Source organism: Mesocricetus auratus, unplaced genomic scaffold (assembly GCF_017639785.1).
Source record: "Mesocricetus auratus isolate SY011 unplaced genomic scaffold, BCM_Maur_2.0 Super-Scaffold_100004, whole genome shotgun sequence".
Lineage (NCBI taxonomy): Eukaryota > Metazoa > Chordata > Mammalia > Rodentia > Cricetidae > Mesocricetus > Mesocricetus auratus.
The window spans coordinates 52,441,371-52,461,754 of record NW_024429189.1 but is presented as its reverse complement, the minus strand read 5'-3'; the positions used below and the strand labels follow the sequence as shown (position 1 = coordinate 52,461,754).

The 20,384-nt window shown below is 37.3% G+C and overlaps 1 protein-coding gene across 1 annotated transcript; it reads left to right on the top strand.

The window, feature by feature from the left end:
- The first annotated feature begins 342 nt into the window (after nt 1–342).
- On the top strand, nt 343–19,669 carry Zswim2 (zinc finger SWIM-type containing 2). Its single transcript, XM_005065103.2, has 9 exons — nt 343–547; nt 1,719–1,795; nt 3,438–3,478; nt 8,569–8,779; nt 11,483–11,734; nt 14,361–14,445; nt 15,902–16,011; nt 16,887–17,040; nt 18,082–19,669. The coding sequence occupies exons 1-9, from the start codon at nt 383–385 to the stop codon at nt 18,889–18,891; spliced, it is 1,905 nt and encodes a 634-aa protein (XP_005065160.1). The 5' UTR covers nt 343–382; the 3' UTR covers nt 18,892–19,669.
- The last annotated feature ends 715 nt before the right edge of the window (nt 19,670–20,384 follow it).

The following is a 20,384-nucleotide window of genomic DNA, read 5'->3' as shown; positions in this document are numbered from 1 at the left end:
AAAAGAATTTTGAACGGTCAACCATCATGCTGAATTTTTTGATTATGGATGAGAAAAAGGCAGAGCCTAACTTTCGCCTAGGGAGCCCACACTGTAACTGGGTTTGCGACGGTGCTAGCTTACTGATCTCACCAGTTCTGACTGTGAGAAAATCAGCAAACGAGCAAAAAGAATAAGGGGTTTGCAACTGTGCCTGTGGCCCCGGGTTTTGAAAATCAGCGGGTGTACTTCGGGTATTTCTCCCGCCCCAACTACAGCAAGGCTCACTAGGGCACCTAGGACAGAGCTACCGTCACCAAGGCAACAACCCGCTGCACGCTGTTGCCATAGAGACCCAAGGCGCCTCAGAAAGCCTAGCTCAGGGGCGCCTCGGCGGCCAGGGATGCTTCGGAGAGGCTGTAAAGCCCCCGAAAGGCGAAGACACTTGAATGATAGCCTCAGCTGGCAGCAAGACCAAGCGCTGAGTAGCAGCATCTATCTCTTGCGACAGATCGGCCCCATCGGCTTTCTACTAAGGGAGGAGGAGCCAGAAAAGGGGGATTTCCGAGTAAGGAGCGCACCACCCATCTTTCTTGGGGACTTGGGGGATGGTGAGGAAGGAAGAGGCTTAGGAGAGGCGAGCTAAGCCAACTTCTGCAACCATACACACACATGGGCCTCACCAGAGGACTCATTCCAACAAGCGATCCCCAGACTTTAAAACTATGCAAGTTACAAAAGGAAATAGTATTTACCAGAAAAGATTCTTCCTTGATAGTCTGGAGCTCGAATTGCCCCAACTCCTGTAAGATGATGGACCTTGAATCTTAGTTTCAAAAACAAATACAGGAGAGAGTTACATGAATATTTGGTTTGTAGTACGTGTATTCCTGAACGCCTTGTGAGTGGTCACCAGCCCTGTAAATCAAATGAAAATTCTACTATCTTCGAAAAGTTTGCTCATTAAAATAAGAGTCTCTCTAATAGTCTCTAACTATGATCGTTTTCTTTTCACTTGCTTTAAAACCGTAACCGCTCATCAAAGGGTAGTTTAAATGTGGGTACTTTGAAAATGTGTGAATTTTCGTTACGCGGAAAGTGAACACACGCTTCATATTTACATGTACTCTAGTCTGTCAAAGATGAGCCACTGAACACTTACCGGTTGCTTTAGAAATTCTAACTCGTTTGTCTCATAGTTGACTACTGGATACGGTTTGTCACTCTGTACTTTGTTCAAAGCGAGCTTTTTTACTTCGCTCATTACACATTTTATTGAGATAACGAACAGTTTTAGACTGCATAGTCTTGAATAAATCTAATCTTCTTCAACGAAAATAAAGTTCAGATGCTCCCCCCAATTAGAGTGAGAAGACCATCTTACAAAAGGCAAATGCCTTTAACTCTATCCCTTAAAAAGTAATGGTTTGGGGCGAAAGCTTTTCATTTTAGATTTAATATCACCTCAGTACGAATGATCTTTTAAAAAATGTGTTAATTCATAGTGCCAGTTGTTGACCAAGGTGAAGAATATAGAAATGGAAACCCAGTCTAGAATGTCAAGAAAGAGTATTTCTCAGACGGTCCTGGTCAGTCACAGATTCAGTTCGGAATTACTAAACCAAATTAATGCTTTAAATCTCTTTTAAACTAATTATTTTATCAACTTAGATTTAGCCTAACTCTATATAACTAACTGGGATTTTAAATTTTTTTTCTGTCTTACTTTTATTTTAAAGGTTTTGCTAGGGAACCCTCATGAATGCAACTGCCCGGAGTTTCTGAAGAGGGGGGAACTGTGTAAGCACATATGCTGGTAAGTGACGGTTATCAATGGTCTTCCGCAAAGAAACATGTCTTACCATTTTCCATGGTTTGAATTCAACAAAAATAAAAAAGTTTGGTACTGGGGGGATTAAAAGTTAAAGCAGCCATACTTTATTCCCAAGTATTCCATTTCACTCTGAAAAGCGAGTAAATCAATAAAGAAACATTTAATAGTACAAAGTAGAAAAATATTGATATGTATTATGTGCACAAATGTGAGATCTAATGATCAAGTCTATGATTACTCTTGAGATATTACTTTCTTCAACAACTTCCTGTCTCCTGAATACACTATCATGAAAATCGTGTTGCTTTCTATATGTCAGGTTTCAGGCATTTTTCACTTTCAATATGAATATTTTGAAACAAAAATGAGGACTCTAACTGAAGATTTCCTCTCAAATTTGAAACTTCTACAGTGTTAGGGAAACCTATATATTGGGTAATTATCTTCCTCACGTGGAAGACAATCTCATCATTTAATAGACTTTACTTAAGTTTGATTTCCCTTCCTATACGAACACCAACAAATCAGCAAATACATCCTTTTAAAATTGTTTTTCAATTTTTAGATGCTTTTGTGTGTGTGTGTGTGTGTGTGTGTGTGTGTGTGTGTGTGTGTGTGTGTGTGTGGCCTATCTGTATGTGTTTTCACCACATGTGTGCCTGGTACCCACAGAGGTCAGAAGAGGATGTTGTTTCCCCTGGTACTGAAGTTACAGATGGTTGTGAACTGTCATGTGACTGTGGAGAATTGAACCTAGGTCTTCTGCAAAAACAGGTGCTCTTAACCACTGAGGCATCTCTACAGCCCCAGGAAATACAGTCTTATAATTTACAACCAGTCATGATAGCACACACCTGTGTATCTTGTTTTCTAATGCCTTTAACTTACCGGGTTTGGGACTGTTCCATTTCGGTCACCTTTTACTGAACCTCTGCTAACACAGGTTATTGCCTGTATCTAAAAGAAAGATAAAGCTGTTGTCCTTTCAAATACACAATGTGTCACTATAATACTTATGTTAGATGTCTCTAATAATATTTTATGACAAGGCAGCGTATGGTCATTCTTTTCTGATTTTAATATACCATAACTCATTTCATATAATATTTTAACCATAAAATAAATGCAAATATTATCTAAGAACATAGTGTATACTAATATTAATGTAATTAATTCTGAAGCACATTTGTTACATATTTTTAAATTATGTATTTCCTCCCTCTTCAAAAATCATAATTTTAGTTATTGAGAGTTGAAAGTTTTCTACTGTGTACTAAGATGGTAGATGTGGAAAATCAATTACTTGGTACTCACTTGCTATGAAGTTAAAGAAAGTATTATGAATATCTGGATTTCTTCACTATCGTTAGAAGGACTGTGTCTTGAGAAATAAATGCATTCTCTCTTTCATCAAGCTCTTTGGCACAGACATAATTTATTTGTCAATTTCAACATCAACTGATTTTAAAACATATATGTGATTAACATAAAATTAACTTATTTATTCCTAATATTTTTTGCATTGCAAATCAAATAATTCTCCTTATAGTCTACATGTTTAAATAATATGTATTGAGATCATATCAAAATAAATGTTTTAATTTTTTCTACTTGTGAATATTAGGGTGTTGTTGAAAAAATTCAAGCTTCCAAGGAATCATGAATGTAAGTTTCTGGCTTTTTATTTCTAATCCTTTACTAATTTGAAATTATTTTTAAAGGAAGGGTTTTATTACATAAGCATATTCTAAACTCGAATGCTTATTTTCCTAAAGAATCTGGTAGCTATCTCTCCCCAGACTTCTTACACTTCAAGTTGAAACAGTTTCTTCTTAAAGAAAAATGCAAACTTATATATCACATTCAAACTCAGTTTCTTAATAAAAACAGGGATGAGGATCACAGAGATGGTTCAGCAAGTAGAATTACTTGCATTGAAAGCCTGAGGATCTGAATTCAGTCCCTCTGGACCCCATATGTAAACTGGTGCATGCTCACCTGAAGATGCATGCACACATTAATAATGAAAGTTCATAAACCCGACACGAAATAGCAAATGTTTCCTTGAAAGTTTGCACAAAGTTTAAATTAGAAAAGCAGAGATGAAATAACAGCATTATCTAAAAGGAAATAATTTACCTTATCCTAAGCAAAGGTCTACAGTGGTTTCATATACAAATTTTGCATAGAATAGATAGAAATCTTCAGTTTCCAGAATTATTATGACACATAATGCATTTAAAACTAGTTTGGCTAAACCAGGCACTCCTTTAATCCCAGCACTCAGGAGGGCACCTGGTGATTAAGCCTATGGGGGCTGTTCTTCTTTGATCACCACACATACTGACTTCCCCTTTGATGTCCTCTCAACTTAGAAGTCAAGCAATTCTTTATTTGTTCTCTTATAGTCTTATTCCAAGTCTAGTCATTCTACAGATCCTGTTTCTTCCTACCTGTGGTGTTTCTACGTTGCTCAACTCTCTTAGGTCCTTGTTCCTATTCTCTGCAGTTTCGCAGTGTTCACAGCCTGTACCTTGTGCCTCCTTGGTCATCTCTTCAAACCCTTTGTTGTGTGATGGCAAGGTTGTATGATCTCATACATGTTTTCTTTTCCACTTCAACATTAAGTTAAATGTTGATTCTCTGAAAGCCTCATTCTCAATATTGTTTTCCCATATCATTTCACAAGCTTCCATATTTCAGTTGAAGAACAGAAATACAAGATGAGCCATATGTAGTTGCAGCCATAAGAGTTAATAAGTAACTGAGAAATAATTTTAATAACATATATCAAGTTAGCCTCATACAGAAAAATAAAATGTCATTATGGAATTTGAGTAGAAATTAGAAACACTTACTCTTTCATTTTTGTTGTCTTCAAAATCTAGTGTGCGTGTTTTAACTTCTCAGGATCTATACTTGAACACTAAATTTCCATTTGCTAACATTTGATTTGCCTGTAGTCTAATGTATAAAAATGTCATTACTTTGTATGCTAATTTAAAAATAAACAGCAAAAAGAAAAATAGACTTACATAATACTCAAGTCATCACAAACATATTCATAAAACTCTTGTTAACTACAGATCATCAGCTATAAATGTAATTCACTTTTTTTTTTGGCCACATTGGCTAAATCCAGGCATATAACAGTTCCTATGGCCAATGACTAATATTCAACAGCATAGCCTTAAGTATGTGGGTTAGACACACATTATGAATTGAACCCTGTGAATTGATAATATTTTCAGTATTTTCACTTCAAAATCAGCCTTTTTATATGAATCATACTAATAATTCATGTGGGCTTTTTAAAAACTTCTTAAAAGCAGAAGCTATTGCTTTTCTAACTATTAATACAGAAAGTATAAAATTATTTAGATTGATTATGCATTAATCTTGAAATTTTTGTTTTTCCTAATGAAATAAATATTTTTGAACATCAAACCTGTTTCTCCTAAAAGTATATTCCTAATCAAACTTAAATATATCATCTAGTGGTTTCTTTTGAATGAAATGATGTATAAAGTAATCTGTTCTTTTATTAAATTATTTATAGATAAATCAAAACCACATTAAAAAAGAAAGTTTCAAATTACCACCAGAAGAATATATAGAACCTTATTTTCTTTGTTGCTTTTATGATTTTATGAAAGTATACATAAATATACAGATATATATACACAAACCCGTTTTGTTGGAATCCTGTATTCTGCCTTTTTCACACAATTTCCTACGTTCAATTCTATGTATTTATCATAAATTTACCAAATGATTAATATTCCACTGAAAATTAACCTTCCATTATTCAATACTTACTTCATTTCTACTTTTTATATTTTAGACAAAGCTTTCTTGTTTCAACAGATCATTAATTTTTCAATAGACATGTTAAAATTTTTGTTAGCTCCTCATGTAAATTGCTCTTTCAAATACTTTTGCCAATTTACAATGAGCTAAGAAGTGCATCAATATTTTTATGTGCTTCTAGGTTCATGTTTAATAGGATGTAAAGAAGCTAACTACATATTTAAGTCTCTAGTATAAATAAGAATATGTAGAAACATTCTGACATGTTCATATTACTAACTTTAGGACAAAACAGACTAAGTCATGCAAAATGGAAAGAATGGCAGCTGCAAGTTCATAGCTATTTAGTCACACCTACTAAATTAAGCAGCGGAATGGTTTCCACTCTTCCACATGGCCAACATTCCTATACACAAATCCAAAATGCCTCTAGATAACTTTCTAAATATAGAAAGCTTATATGTCCATTTGTTATTATTTAGATTTCATTTAATGTCTCTGCCTTCTTCTTGGATTAATTCACTTGAAAGAAGGATAAAATAATTTTTTCAATAGTTTAATGAGGCAAGTGTGTGGTGATGCAGAGATGATTAATTCAAGCCAAACACCATCCTCTGGCCTGCACCAACACAGACACATGTGGATACCATAATAACAAAAACAACACAAGAGCCAGCAAAATTTTTTTCAAAGACTATTGCCATATAAAGAAAAGATAGTTTTGAAAGGATTGAGACAGTGCACATGAAAAGAAAAAAGAAATAGGTTTAACAGTACCAAGAAGCCATATGTTCAAAATAATTAATAAAGTCATGGAGGAAACATAAGGAACATGTTTGCAAAAGAAGTGTAGTCTCTGAAATGTTTTGAAAGAATTTTCAGTTGCATTCCAATAAGCAGTCGAAGGATAATTTATATATACATAACGAAGTCCAAATAGTAAACAAGGAGATGGGTGATAGCCTTACAAATAAGGGAGGCACACACACTAAATAAAACCTAATAAAAATGCAAATGCTCTGTTTGCCTCATGTTCACAAGACCATAGGAACATTCAGTAAGTAGTATTTTATTTGTGTGATGGATTGAGGTTGTTGGACAAGGCTAGCTGCCTTGTTAGTATCTTGCAGAATATTCTTGCTGGTCTCATACATTACCGTTCCCACATGATCTCAAGTGCTTCTTCCTGGGCAGCGTCTTCTATGAAATTCCTTTTTTTTTTCAAGAGAGCAGATGTTGCTGTTTCTCTATGACAAATAACCCTCCTCCTCCAAGTACTGGGTAATTAAGTTTGATTTCCTCCCACAGTCCACCTGCACCTGCCACATAACCTCAGATAAGAAACAAAGGCTCCTTTATTGAAACAAAAATACCATTTTTTTTTGCTGTTCTTTTTCAGTGTTTAATTGGAAGGGAGTATTTCCATGAAAACAGAGCTGTCACACTCCTGCATAAAATATTTAACTTACACTTATTTAAAATATACAAAATCAAAAGAACTTGGGGGACTACTAACAACAAGAATTTAAGTTGTGCTATGTTAGCAAGAGGGGGTGAACAGGGGAGGAGCCACGGATGGGGAGAAGGAATCTAAGGTTTTAAGACTAAAACCACAAACAGCACAGTTGAACAAGGATGTCAGTTTGGAGGTCTGGTTAATATATGGGGCCTCTAGTAGTGGATCATTATTTATCCCTAGTACACGATTGGACTTTGGGAGCCCACTCCACATAGAGGGATACTCTCTCAGCTTTGACATATGGGGTAAGGTCTAGGACCTGCTCCAAATGATATGACAGTCTTTGAAGATCCCCCATGGAATAAGTCACCCTCCCTGAGGACCAGAAAGGGGATGGGGGTCAGTGCGGGGCAGGGGAGGAGGGGAGGATGGGAAGCAGGCGGAACTGGGATTGACATGTAAAACAAGCTTGTTTCTAATTTAAATTTCAAAAAAGGGAGAAAAAGAAAAGAAATGCAGAGCATGTGCTGATTGCAGGACAGAGTGTAGAGCACTGTGCCAGTCTCTGGGAGTCAGCAAACAACAACGTTCAGCACTGATCATGATCAACGCATCATCCACAGGACACATCACCGGCAGAGTCAGGGTGGCAGTAGTAGCAATAATCCTATTCACCAAAATAAATTGGCTCCTTGGGGAAAAAAAGAACAGCAGGATGGAGAAAATTCATAACTCAAGAATGTACAGCCCCTGGTGTAGGCTGTCCTGTAGAACACTGTCCAAGTCTGACATGACCTAGATGACAGGAATACTCGTCTCTATGGATACAAAGCTAAAACAGGAAAGTAGGCACAACTAATCTACCTCTGTATTATCAACCCATTTCACAAACAGCCTTACATACCTGTTCACATGCCTCTATTTTCCCTTTATGTATTCTTACTTACTGTTTATTTTAATTCATTTAAATGTGTATGTGTCTGTGTCTCTGTGTGCATGCCCAAGGTGGGGGTGTTCATGTAGTCCAGAAAAGGGTATTGGAATCCTTGGAGCTGTAATTGCAAGGGTACTGGGAACTGAACCTGTGTCCTCTGCAAGTACAATATGTGCTCTTAACTAATGAGCCATTTTTCCAGCCTTTGTTTTAATGCTGTTGTGTGTTGATGAGATATTTGCTTACAGACTCACAAGAAGACCAAAATGTTACCGTGTCAAACCCAGGGTTAATGTTATCACATCTCAAGCCTGTGATGGATGCATCCTGCCCTATTTTTAGTAACAAAATGGGGGGGTGCATTATTTTTATAAATTACTCTTTTCTAACTTTTTTCTTCCAAATAGAATACAAAGAAGTGATCAGTGTGACTCTAATAATCCAACTAGTACTATCCTTCTGATATTTGAAAGAAAATTATAACTCATCCTATGACATCTTTGTGTTTCCTTTCTTGCCACCAAATACTTAAGCGTTGATATTTTTCAATAGCTGCTTTCCAGCTGGGTCTTGTGGAAGGAGAAATCAATGACTTGCTGCGGGGGGTACATCAGGTTCAAAGTCCCAAGTTTGGAGCAGGTGGCAAGAGTGCACATGTGGAAGAAGATGGCTGCCTTAAACAGAAGGACATCACTGCAGAGGACATCTGCCCTATTTGTCAAGAGGTGCTGCTGGAGAAAAAACTCCCTGTCACCTTCTGCAGGTAAGCAATTTAGCTGTGGATTCTAAAGTCTTAAGAAAATTCGAGTCTAGCCTTCATCCAGTAGCTGATGGAAGCAGAAGCAGACACCCACAGCTAAACACTGAGCCACACTCCAGGAATCCAGTTGCAGAGAGGGAGGAGTGATGAGCAAAGGGGTCAAGACCAGGCTGGGGAGGCCCACAGAAACAGCTGACCTGAATGAGGGGGAGCTCATGGACCCCAGACCGACAGCTGGAAAGTCAGCAAAGGACTGATCCAGACTCCCTGATCATGGGTGTCAGTTAGGAGGCCTGGGCAATCTATGGGGCCTCTGGCAGTAGATCAGTATTTATCACTAGTATAGAATTGGACTTTGGGAGCTCATTCCACATAGAGGGACAGTTTCTCAATCTAGACACATGGGGGAGTGTAGAGAGAAGCCTTTTCCTTGCCAGCCGCTTTGGTTTTTCCCCACCAGTCGCCTGGGCTCTACCACGTTGTAGTCCCCAAATAACACACAAGATACTATATTAATTATGAAGCTGTTGGCCTTGCTTGTTTCTTACTGGCTAGCTCTGACTTAAGTATTTACTCCATAATTGTTAATCTAAGTATTTCTCTTAGAAAAGGGTCCAGACTTCTTACCCCTATGACAGCTACATGACAACCTGTGTTTCTCCTTCCCAGAATCCTGCTTGACTCCTAGTCCCACCTATCCTACTTCCCTATTGGCCAACAGTGCTTTATTCAACAACCAATAAGAGACAGATTTACAGAATGGCATCTCCCATCAGGGGAGGGCCTAGGCCCTGCTCCAAATGATATGACAGACTTTGAAGATGCCCCATGGAAGGCCTCACCCTCCTTGGGGAGCAGAAAGGGGATTGGATAGGGGGCTAGTGGGGGGCAGGAGAGGAGGGGAGGGAGAAGGAACTGGGATTGACATGTAAAACAAGTTTGTTTCTAATTTAAATTTAAAAATCTGAAAGAAAAAATATCAAATTGGATTAAGAGGGTATTTATATTTAATTAAAAGTTGCACTGCCTTCATGGTTTTAACTTGCAAAAAAGAAAAAGAAAAAGAAAATTCTAGTCTAATACTCTTTTCTTTTAAGATTTTTATTTATTTATTATGTAACAGTGTTCTGCCTGCACGGATGCCTGCAGGCCAATATAGGGAACCAGAGCTCATTACAGATGGTTGTGAGTCACCATGCGGTTGCTGGGAATTGAACTCAGGGCCTCTGGAAGAAGAGCCAGTGCTCTTAACCACTGAGCCATCTCTCCAGTCCTGTAGTTTAATATTCTTATGAAGTTACATTGTGAGATTACTCGAGAGACAAAATGAAAGCTTCCTCTGTGTCTAATCCTATTTCCTTTGGGTTCTTTTGTTTCCCAATATGTCTTATGAGACACCATGTTGTAAGTATTTCTGGGCTATGTTTTAAGGGTAAAAATTAAAAGTGTCACTCCACAGCCATTCATCCCTCTGCTCTAAGTAATGAAGAATAGGAAGACTTTCCTGCTTGTTTGTTTCTTTAAGCCCTTAAGGGTTATTTTATGTTGATTGACTTATTGGTTGATTTGGGGAGGTAGGGGCACATTCATGCATTGGGGTGTGTGTATGTGTGTGTGTGTGCTTGTGTTTGTGTGTGTATTGTGTGTTTGTGTGTGGTGTGTGTGTGTGCGTGCGTGCGTGTGTGTGCTTGTGTTTGTGTGTGTATTGTGTGTGTGCTTGTGTTTGTGTGGTGTGTTTGTGTGTGGTGTGCGTGTGTGTATGTGTTTGTGCGTGTGCGTGTGTGCGTGTGCGTGTGTGTGTGTGTGTGTGTGTGTGTGTGTGTGTGTGTGTGTGTGTAGGTCAGAGGACACCTTGTGGAGGTTTATTCTCTCCTCCCACCTCAAGTGCTTCAGTGATCAGTGAACTCAGACCCCTGGACTCCAAGTGCCTTTACTCACTTGGCCGTCTCACCAGTCCTTGGTTTTTCTTTATAGAGGCGGGAGAATAATACTGCAACAATATTTTCTGAATGTAAAGACTGTTCAACTTTGAAGTTATAAACGATGTTTTCAGTTTTTAAGAACTTCTATCTTCTAACTTAAATGGCTGGAATTTTTACTTAGTAAAAGTCCTCACTGAATCTCATTCATACTATTTTCCACGGCACTCAGAAGTTGGACTTTAAAAATTGGAGCAGCCATTCTGCTGGAATCTCTTCATTTTCTCTCTTGCATACTTGCCAAATAGCCGACTCCTATTTTGCAAGTTTTCATGTGGCTACTTCCATCAAATATTGAAAAACTAGTAACTACTTCCCCAATTTAATTTCTCCCAGTAGAGATTGCTCAAGTGATTAAGATGCTACATGATTTCTCAAAGACAGAAATGGGGGGGGGTAGGACTCACTTCACCCTCTGTTTAAAGAATTGCTGTTTTAATTTTCCTTTGTGCTGAAGCTACTTTCATTCTGGCTTTATGTGTGAAACATAATTTTATGATGATTTTTTTTACCTTTTCCTTTAAATGGAGAACATTTTATATGTGGAATTCTGGTAAAGATGGCAAATTATGTTTTTGTTTATTTGTAATCCAGCTATATCTAGAAATCAGTTCAAATTGCCTTTTTATAAGGAATAAAAATGGTCCCAGAGAGATTTTTTAATTTAAATAAGTATTTCTAGCAAATACATACAATAAGTGATAAACTTGCATTTTATTTCTGATAGATTTGGCTGCGGCAATAACGTTCATATAAAATGCATGAAGATCTTGTCTAGTTATCAAGCTACAGTGTCTAACAGCTCCATAGTGAAATGCCCGCTGTGTAGGGAGGAGTTTGCACCATTGAGAATTATCTTGGAGGAATTCCGAAACTCTAACAAGCTTATGACCTCATCTGAGAGAGAACGACTAGACAAGCACCTCGGAATTCCCTGTAATAACTGCAAACAAATGCCGATTGAGGGGAGGTGCTACAAGTAAGTCCCCAGCAAAGCCGTAACAATGCGCAACAGGGCATCCGGCTTTAAGCAGCCCTCTCTCGCCTTCGTATTTGTCTCATGTGATGACAGCTTATTTGGGATTTCATTGTATTTTCCTCACTTTTGCAAGAGTGTTAGCTTTGCATTCTCTTGTGGTTTGACTTTGAAGCAGCATCTGGAAGCTCCAACATTAGGTTTACTTCATGAGTTTCTGTTCAGAGTCCTGCTAGAAATCTCACATCCTATAATACTGTGGACTATGGATGAGAGGGTCATTGCCATAGTCTCCTGCTAGTAATGAGATTGGCTGAATTTTTTTAACTGTTTCCACTTACCCCAGATTACAGACTGTGTTCCATCTACTTTGAGCATTGGTTTTGTTTGCACTCATATTTATCTCAGTGATAACAAAGGCAATACTATTAGCAGAGAAAACAGTTTGACAATTTTATGTGTAATCCCTAACCTACCTATAATTGCCACAACTACACAAGTGCTATGCCTTGATAACTACATTTTCTTGAATAAAATTTTGTTATATATTTTTAAAATGTTTTATTGCAATCTTCATTACAATTTTCCTGAAATATAACAATGTACTTTTCTGTTTCCCAAAGTTAGACTATGATGAGTCAAATTAAATACGTTTTATAACTTTCTGATAAAACAAGAGTGCTTTTTTTAAAATCCCAATTTAATACCTGTGTTCTTCAATTTTAAGACTGTTTTCTGTGCTACCCAGAAAAAATTAATCATTAACAGAAATCAGTATGATAAAATGGCTGGCCTGAGAGGACACCAAGGAGCCATCTAACTTGAGCGTGACAGAACTTGTACAGACATTTAGGATGAGGTAGGCTAGCTAAGGAGTGTTGGTTCTAGAACAGTGGTCTTTTGGTAGCTGTTGTGTGGACAGCTTAATCATTTTCATGAACAGCAGATTGGAACAGTTAAGGACCACGTACCATATATGAGAGAGAAGGCTGGGAAGAGCAGCCATGGGACAAAGCAGAAAATCCCTGGCCCTTTACTCGTATATTACTACAGGGTTAATGTGTGTGACTCGGCTGATTCAACCAGAGCTGGTAAACCACTGTTGGCTTGGATTTGTTGAGGATGGTCAACTCTTCTGCAGAGTCTTGTCTGTTTTCTGTCCTGCTGGATTGTCCTTCCAGAAATGATTAAGTTGACTCTTTCCATGCCATGCTTCCATGCTCCAGACTCAATCTCATCTAAAGATAACCTCTCGTGACTTGTCTATGGATTTGGTCAACAACTACTAGTGACAACTACCAGTTTCTTATTTTTCAATGACAAATCAAAGCGGTATTTGGGACATTTGTGACTTCATCTACCACTCTTTCTTTCAAGTATCAGACATTTCAGTAAGCCCCAAAAGCTGCTTCGGGAGTTTCCTCTTCAACAGTGTGTCATAATGCAGCTGATTCATCTTTTAGGTTAGTTCATAAAACATCAGCTGTATGTTAAAGTGCAGTTGCTTAGGTTCTTATCCCAGCCTACTCTGATGTACCAAGAGAACTGCAGCACTGCTGGTTTGTGATATTAATTGCTAAGGATCCATACATGTGCAAAGTAGTAATAAATAAATTAACACTTTCATCTTCTGAGATGTGTGAGGACATATTTTTCTTATTTTTCAGGCTTTCTAAACATCAGAAACATCAGAAAATTTGCATTTAAAAATAAACCTGTTTGGCTAACGCTCACAATATTTATTTGGTGAATTTTGTGACATATAAACTAAAATCTTATATGGTAAAATTTTGCTAATAACAAGCTTGAAAATGGACTTCTGAGAAAAGTTACATTTTAAGATTTTATTTGTACTTTTTGAGACTTCATACATTTATCTTTTTGTGGGAGGAAAAAAAAAGAATATGATTCTGCAGGCAAAGAACCTGCCACGTGTAATCCTTCATGTGACAGATCACATATCTATGGGTTTAGGTCCCATGGAATGTTAGAGAAAGAAATAACTGGGGCCTAAATTGTCCTGGAAAAGCATCACAGAAAGGACATGGAGGAGGCAAAACAATAACAGTCTCCAAATAAACCCACACGCTTATCACAGAACCTGAATGCCTGGCTCCATGTCCAGGGGAAGCAAGGCTGCAATAGAGTTAAGGCTTCTTGTCGACTGATCTTTAAATAAGGTGGCTCCAACCTAGATAAATTCAGAATAATTGCAAGGGCTCTTGAAAGTACAAGAGGGAGGGGAAAGAGACAAGGAAATATGGTTATGGAAGAAAGGCAGATAGTGCTGCTAATTACAATAAAGATGGCGTAAGGACCACAAGCTAGGAAGTGTAAGCTGCCTTTACAATGTGGCACAGTCAAGGAAATGGGTGTTCCTCTGAAGCCTCAGAAAGTGACACAGCCAGGCCAACACCTTATTTTTATCCTTTTGAGACTCATCAAGCTTGCATTCTGCAGAACTGTCGTTATTTAAGTTAACGAATTTGTAGGAGATTCTACAGAAGCAATAGGAAACTAACTCACAATGTGGCCAGAGTGGGCTTTGCCATGTGTGGTGGGCCATTCATTCTCGGGAAGATGAGTCAACACCATGGCAGTGACTGGATTTCTCTCTCCCGTGTTTCAGGTGCACTGAGTGTGTAGAGTATCACTTATGCCAGGAATGCTTTGACAGCTGCTGCCATCTTGCCCACACCTTTGCATTTCGTGAGGTAAGGTGCCCACCTTAAACTGAATGTGGTATCCATCATGTTGTAAAGATCAGTCGATCTAAGAGCATGAAATGCAGATAGCACTCTGGAATGAACTAACTGACTTTTACTTTAAAAATTACTTCCACAATTCTACGAGTGTGTACAAAGCAACCAGTTTTCACACTGGTGCTTTATAGAATCCATCACAATAACAAGCACTGTGTATCACCAAGAAACTTTGAGAACAGGTACTGTAGCCCTCAGCCTGAAAATTAGTTATAGAGACCCTAGCCGGTGGGTAAGCTTATCATCACATTTCTGATAATCATTACAGTCTTCTATTAAAAATTTCTCATGCCCACAATAATAATACCTAGCACCTTTAGGCATCCATTGAACCATGCATTTTAAAAGCATCTCCTGAAACCAGGTATGATGGTACAGACCTGTCATCTCAGCACTTGGGAGGCTAAGTCAGGACAATCCCATGGTTGAAGCTAGTCTGAGTCACTTAGAGAAACCTATCATTAAGTGTATATGTTTATATTATAAATACATATCCTGATGCTGAGTAACCTTTTTCTTACCATAACAGTCAAACACATATAGTTATAATTAGCATTATTTTACATTAAAAAGAAATGGGCAAGTCAGCAAGATAACTCAGTGGCTTGCTGTCAAGCCTAGTGATCCAAGTTCAATTCCTGGGACCTACAAGGTACAGAAAGGATCTATCTATTCCTGTAATTTATTGCAAGTGCCATCACATGTACACACACACTTACAGTGAGGGAGGGAGGGATAGAGGGAGCAATACAGGTGGAGGGAAGAGGGACAGAGGAAGAGAGATGGGGGAGACAGAATCAGAGAGAACACTAAATAAATGAGGAAAATAGGAGGAGGAGAAGTAGTAATGTTGGCCATGTTGGTACGTACATGCCTATAATCCCAGCTATCCAGAAGACTGGGGATTGCAAAGCCAGTGTGGACAACTTAGGAAATCCTCCCTCACAGTTTACAAAAGAACAGGATAGATTTTTCATCTGGATACTTGCTGCTCTTTCAGGGAACACTCCTGTAACTCTAGCTCCAAGGGATCCAGTGTCCTCCTCTGTCGTCTGTAGGTACCAGGCATGCACATGGTACACAAACACACATGTAGGAAGAACACTCATACACATAAAATAAGTAAAGCTTTTTAAAATTAAAAATAAGTTGATGAATTCAAAGTAGTGGTGTAGTTCGGTGTTCTGTTGGTTAAACCCTCAGTGTTGAAAAGAAGAAGGCAGAGTCGTTCTAGCAGCCTCACAGTAGGACATGAGAGCCACTAGCAATTTATAATTTTAATGTGATAAAGCAGATATTCTTATAATGAGCATTTTACAATATTATCAATATGCAACCTGATAACTTAATCAGAAATGATGTTTATGACTTACAAAATAACATCTATTCATTTTTCCTCCTATTTCAGAAGAGAAACCAAAGATGGAGATCAGTAGAAAAAAGATCAGATGTTGTAAAATATTTAGATAGTAAAAATGAGGAAGAAGCAAACACTCCATATCTTCAAGAAAAACAAGGGTGAGGGTCTCAGCAAAATTTACTGTTCTTGTGTTCCAGGATCTTTGAATAATTTCTTCTTTGCATGGGTTATATGTGCTCCTGGGTTTCATATTTATTGACCAATTATATATGTATCCCAAGTAACATTTCACATGCCGCAGAAGAGCAAGGGTCTTGAGTCAGCCTGCTCCAATCCAGTCCTGGTAAGGCACAGACAGCTTGGGAATACAAACGTCACTTCTTTTTGCACATTTTCTCATCTTTAAAACAGGAATGATTTTATACCACTATGAACATATATCTGTAGAATAATGGAAAGCGTTAACTTTTCTGATGACTATATGAATATGATCCAAAATAGCTCCTTTCACCAACCTTGTGTTTTTAAATAGCATTGTGTCTGCTTTAGCACTAACTAATGGCACTGAATACCTTTATGTTAATCGATATTTTTAAAGTTATACTGTTACTCTATCAATATTGGGGTAAGCAAAAGTAATTGTCTCACAAATTGTCATCTACCAATTGACATCTTGAGTATTTGAGCTTACAACTGACAAGTAAATTAGTTTGTGTTTTCTAAATGTATGTCTAACTACTTGCTCAAAGTGAAATAATTTCAGTGTATGACCCTCAGAATTTTGTCCTTTTACCGACTTTAAACTATAAACAAAAATCTCATTAATATTCCTATATGATGTGACTAAATTAAAATATGTTCTTTATGAAGTTGGCTCTACCAAATTCAAGATCTGAACAGCAGACTTATCTCTGACTAAAGAAAACCTCAGTTCCATTGTATTATGTATGTAGAAATTCATGCCGGCCCTGAATTACTTTCTCATCTGTAATGCCACACGGGCACTCAGGTCTCTCTGTTTATCTTTATTCAGTCAGTTTTGCACACCAAAGCACGCTATAAAGGCTCTGCCTCTCCTGCTGATAACAAAGAACAGCAAGCTGCTTGCTCCGGGGTACCAGTGTCGACTTTGTTTGAAGTCATTTTGCCTTGGTCAGTATACGAGACTGCTACCGTGCACTCACAAGGTAAAAGCCATGTCCTTTTCATCTCACTTTTGCTAAATGGCCACTTCTCATGAGTGAAGTGGCAGTTGACGTTTCCCCCTTTCGTTTTCTGGTTGTGCAGACGCTTGCTCACTGGCACAGCACGTGTGGGCAAGACGCTGCAGAGATCACAGCTTGCCCCTCATGACAGATTTGCACTGAGGAGGACTTGCTTCTTTATCCATTGTCTAGTTAGGATAAATGGCCCTTTAACTGCATTCTTTTATGCACTTCCATTATATGTGTCATGTAAAAAGCATATAAAAATCCTAGAATTGTGCCATGTGTTTTCACAGTTCTCTAGGTGAGATAGAAATACCGTAACTGAAAATTATTCATAAGGACTCACCAGAAAAAAGTTCAAAGTTAATAATCACATTTTTTCCTGAAATAGCATTGCTTGCATAGACATGTCAAGCTTTAAAATCACATTTAAACTGTCTAATAGTGTTTTAAATAACCAAAAATGTATGTGTAATTTTGCATCTCAGGATTGTTAGACTTGTTTTCAATTCTAGTTGGTTATTACTTTTTACTTATTTGTTTTCTTTCATTAGAAGTAATTAGCATGAAAATAATACTTTGAATGGTGAGTTTCTAACCAAGTTATGGAGGTGATATATTTAAAGGGCTTAGCATTTCACTGTGGAAAATGGAAATCAGGCAGTATAGGCATTGTATTTATACGGGAACTTCTTCAAAATATTTTCATAAAAGTTGATAAGCTGGAATTCTCTTCCGGGGCTGGAGAGATGGCTCAGTGATTAAGAGCACTAGCTGCTCTCTTCCAGAGGTTTGAGTTTAATTCCCAGCAAGCACATGGTGGCTCACAACCATCCTTAATGAGATCTGGAGCCCTCTTTAGGCGTGCAGGAATACATACAGACAGAACATAATAAATAAATAAATCTTTAAAAAATTCCTTCCCTATGCTCAATAGTTTCAATATACAACTAGACTGGCAATTTTTAGGTAAGTTGTGTTACTGTAGGTCTGATTAACTTACAACCTTTTTGTTTCAAGTTTCACAGGAAATGTATTGATAATTGGTTATTCCACAAGTGCAATGCATGCCCTATTGACAGACAAGTCATATACAACCCTCTGATTTGGAAAGGCACCACCTTGGATGGACAAACACGTCAGTTGACTTCAAACAAAGATATCACCCATTTGTCAAAGCAGCAAGAGCCAAAACTTTTTATCCCTGGTACTGGGTTAGTTTTAAAACAAAATAGAACTGGAATTTTACCTAGCATTCCTCAGTGTAATTCTAAGACATTGACCACATTTCAAAATCCATCAGACAACTATCAGAATATAACAATAGATGACCTATGTTCAGTCAAATTAGATAATTCAGATTCAAGAAAATTAGCCTATGGATATAAAGTTAGTCAACATTTCCCCCAATATCTACAGGATCCATCCACTGGATCATTTGGGAAAACACCATCTCAAACATTTCTTCCCTCCCTTGTTCCCAAGAGTATTATTTGTCTTCCTGGAAGGGAAAGCCTACAAGTCTATGACAAATACCACACTTGTCAGAGTCAAAAGACAACCAAAGGTTGTGAACATGTGAGTTATAATGGAAAAAAATCTCTCAGTGCTAAAGAAAGACAAGACAAGAGATCAAGTACCTTACCTACAGAAGGTTTCAATCTTCCTGTCAACTGGGGGACAGCAAAGCTTAGTTTGTCTAAAAGACACCACAATTCCACAGGGAAAGTTAGAAAAAAATGGAATCGTCTATCCAGGCAACCTGCACACCCCCCTTCACAAACACAAAGTACTGCTCTGTCTTTAATAATGGAAGGAATTCAATTATGAAAAAAGGCCTTTTTATCACATCAGAAATTTTTGAATATTTAATATGCAAAATATTTTACTTGTAGAACGTAAGAATTGATGTACTCTCTTGACAGATATATATAAAATAATCTATTGTCATTTTTGCCTGTCTGTCTCTGAACACGTTACTAAGCTTACAGAGGTCATCTTGCTACATGGGAGACTAAGGAATATGTATTTTAATGAGAATACTCAAGAAGATGTTATGAATTGTGAATAAGCAATGGAGCATTCATATCTTATTTTATGCTTACTAATTTTTTTCAATAAGGAAATATATTTCTCCCTGCTTTGAGTCACTGCTGTAAACAATGGATAACATTCAATGCAGGGTTACTTCTGGGGAGCTACATAGATTTCTCATTTTTCTTGCCCGAGCAATCACTGCAAACCTATAAAAAATTCTAATAGTGATTTTTATTATGTTTCCTTAAATAAGTCTTATTACATATGAAATGAAATATAATGCAATACATAATACAATAAGCTATGGCATATTTATAGTGGTTTTGCTATTTTTCTTTTAAGGAATATGTATTATATGATTTCTTTTTAAAACTGAGCTATTTTAAAATAATCAGTGCTTCTGAAAAGGATAACTTTTAGATACTTATTTTATTTTATTTTTTGTTTTTTTATATAAAGTTTATTGTTATTTCCAGGTCTGCAAAGAATTGTGTGGGTATTTTGATGGGGATTGCTTTTGTCAAGATTGTCAATCTTACTATGTTGATCCTACCTATGCAAGAGCATGGGAGATCTTTCCATTTTCTGTTATCTTCTTTAATTTCTTTCTTTAAAGACTCAATGTTCTTGGTATACAGGTCTTTCACTTGTTTGGTTAGCATTACCCCAAGATATTTTATGTTGTTTGTGGCTATTGTAAAGGGTGATATCTCTCTGATTTCTTTCTTAGCCCATTTATTGTCTGTATATAATAGGGCTACTGATTTTTTTGAGTTAATCTTGTATCCTGCCACTTTTCTGAATGCCAATAAATCCTTTTATACTTTCATTTCTCCAAAAATCTTTCTCTTTTTAATGTTTTTATGTTTGTTTCTCTTATATACACCTAGAATCCAAAAGTCAAATAAAAATAATAGCATGTATTTCCACCATTCTTAATTATGCCTTTTTCATGAAAAGTGCACTCTTCAGGACAGGCATGAGGAATAAGAGCTGTGATAGCATTTTGGAGTTGAAGCCAGAGGATTGCAATGAGTTGGAGGCAGCCTGGGCTATACAGTGAGATCCTGCTACAAAACAAATAAACAATATATGTGTACATGTATATGCCTGCATATATGCATACACCCGATTTAGGGTGTGATGGGATATTTATTAAATCAGGACATATACACAGCTGCTACTTTATTCTTCTGACTATTGCATATTATTCTTTAGTTTATCTTTATTGTATACAACATTTACCACATTTCCACTGGATGACACTTTTTCTTTAAATTCGGAGG

Bases quoted from the DNA above. Each gene is read 5' to 3' on its own strand.
- Zswim2 (XM_005065103.2), top strand. From the start codon at position 383: ATGCTTCGGAGAGGCTGTAAAGCCCCCGAAAGGCGAAGACACTTGAAT. The intron at 1,796-3,437 runs GTAAGTGACGGT...TGTGAATATTAG, and splicing joins CTGTGTAAGCACATATGCTG to GGTGTTGTTGAAAAAATTCA. The intron at 8,780-11,482 runs GTAAGCAATTTA...TATTTCTGATAG, and splicing joins CTCCCTGTCACCTTCTGCAG to ATTTGGCTGCGGCAATAACG.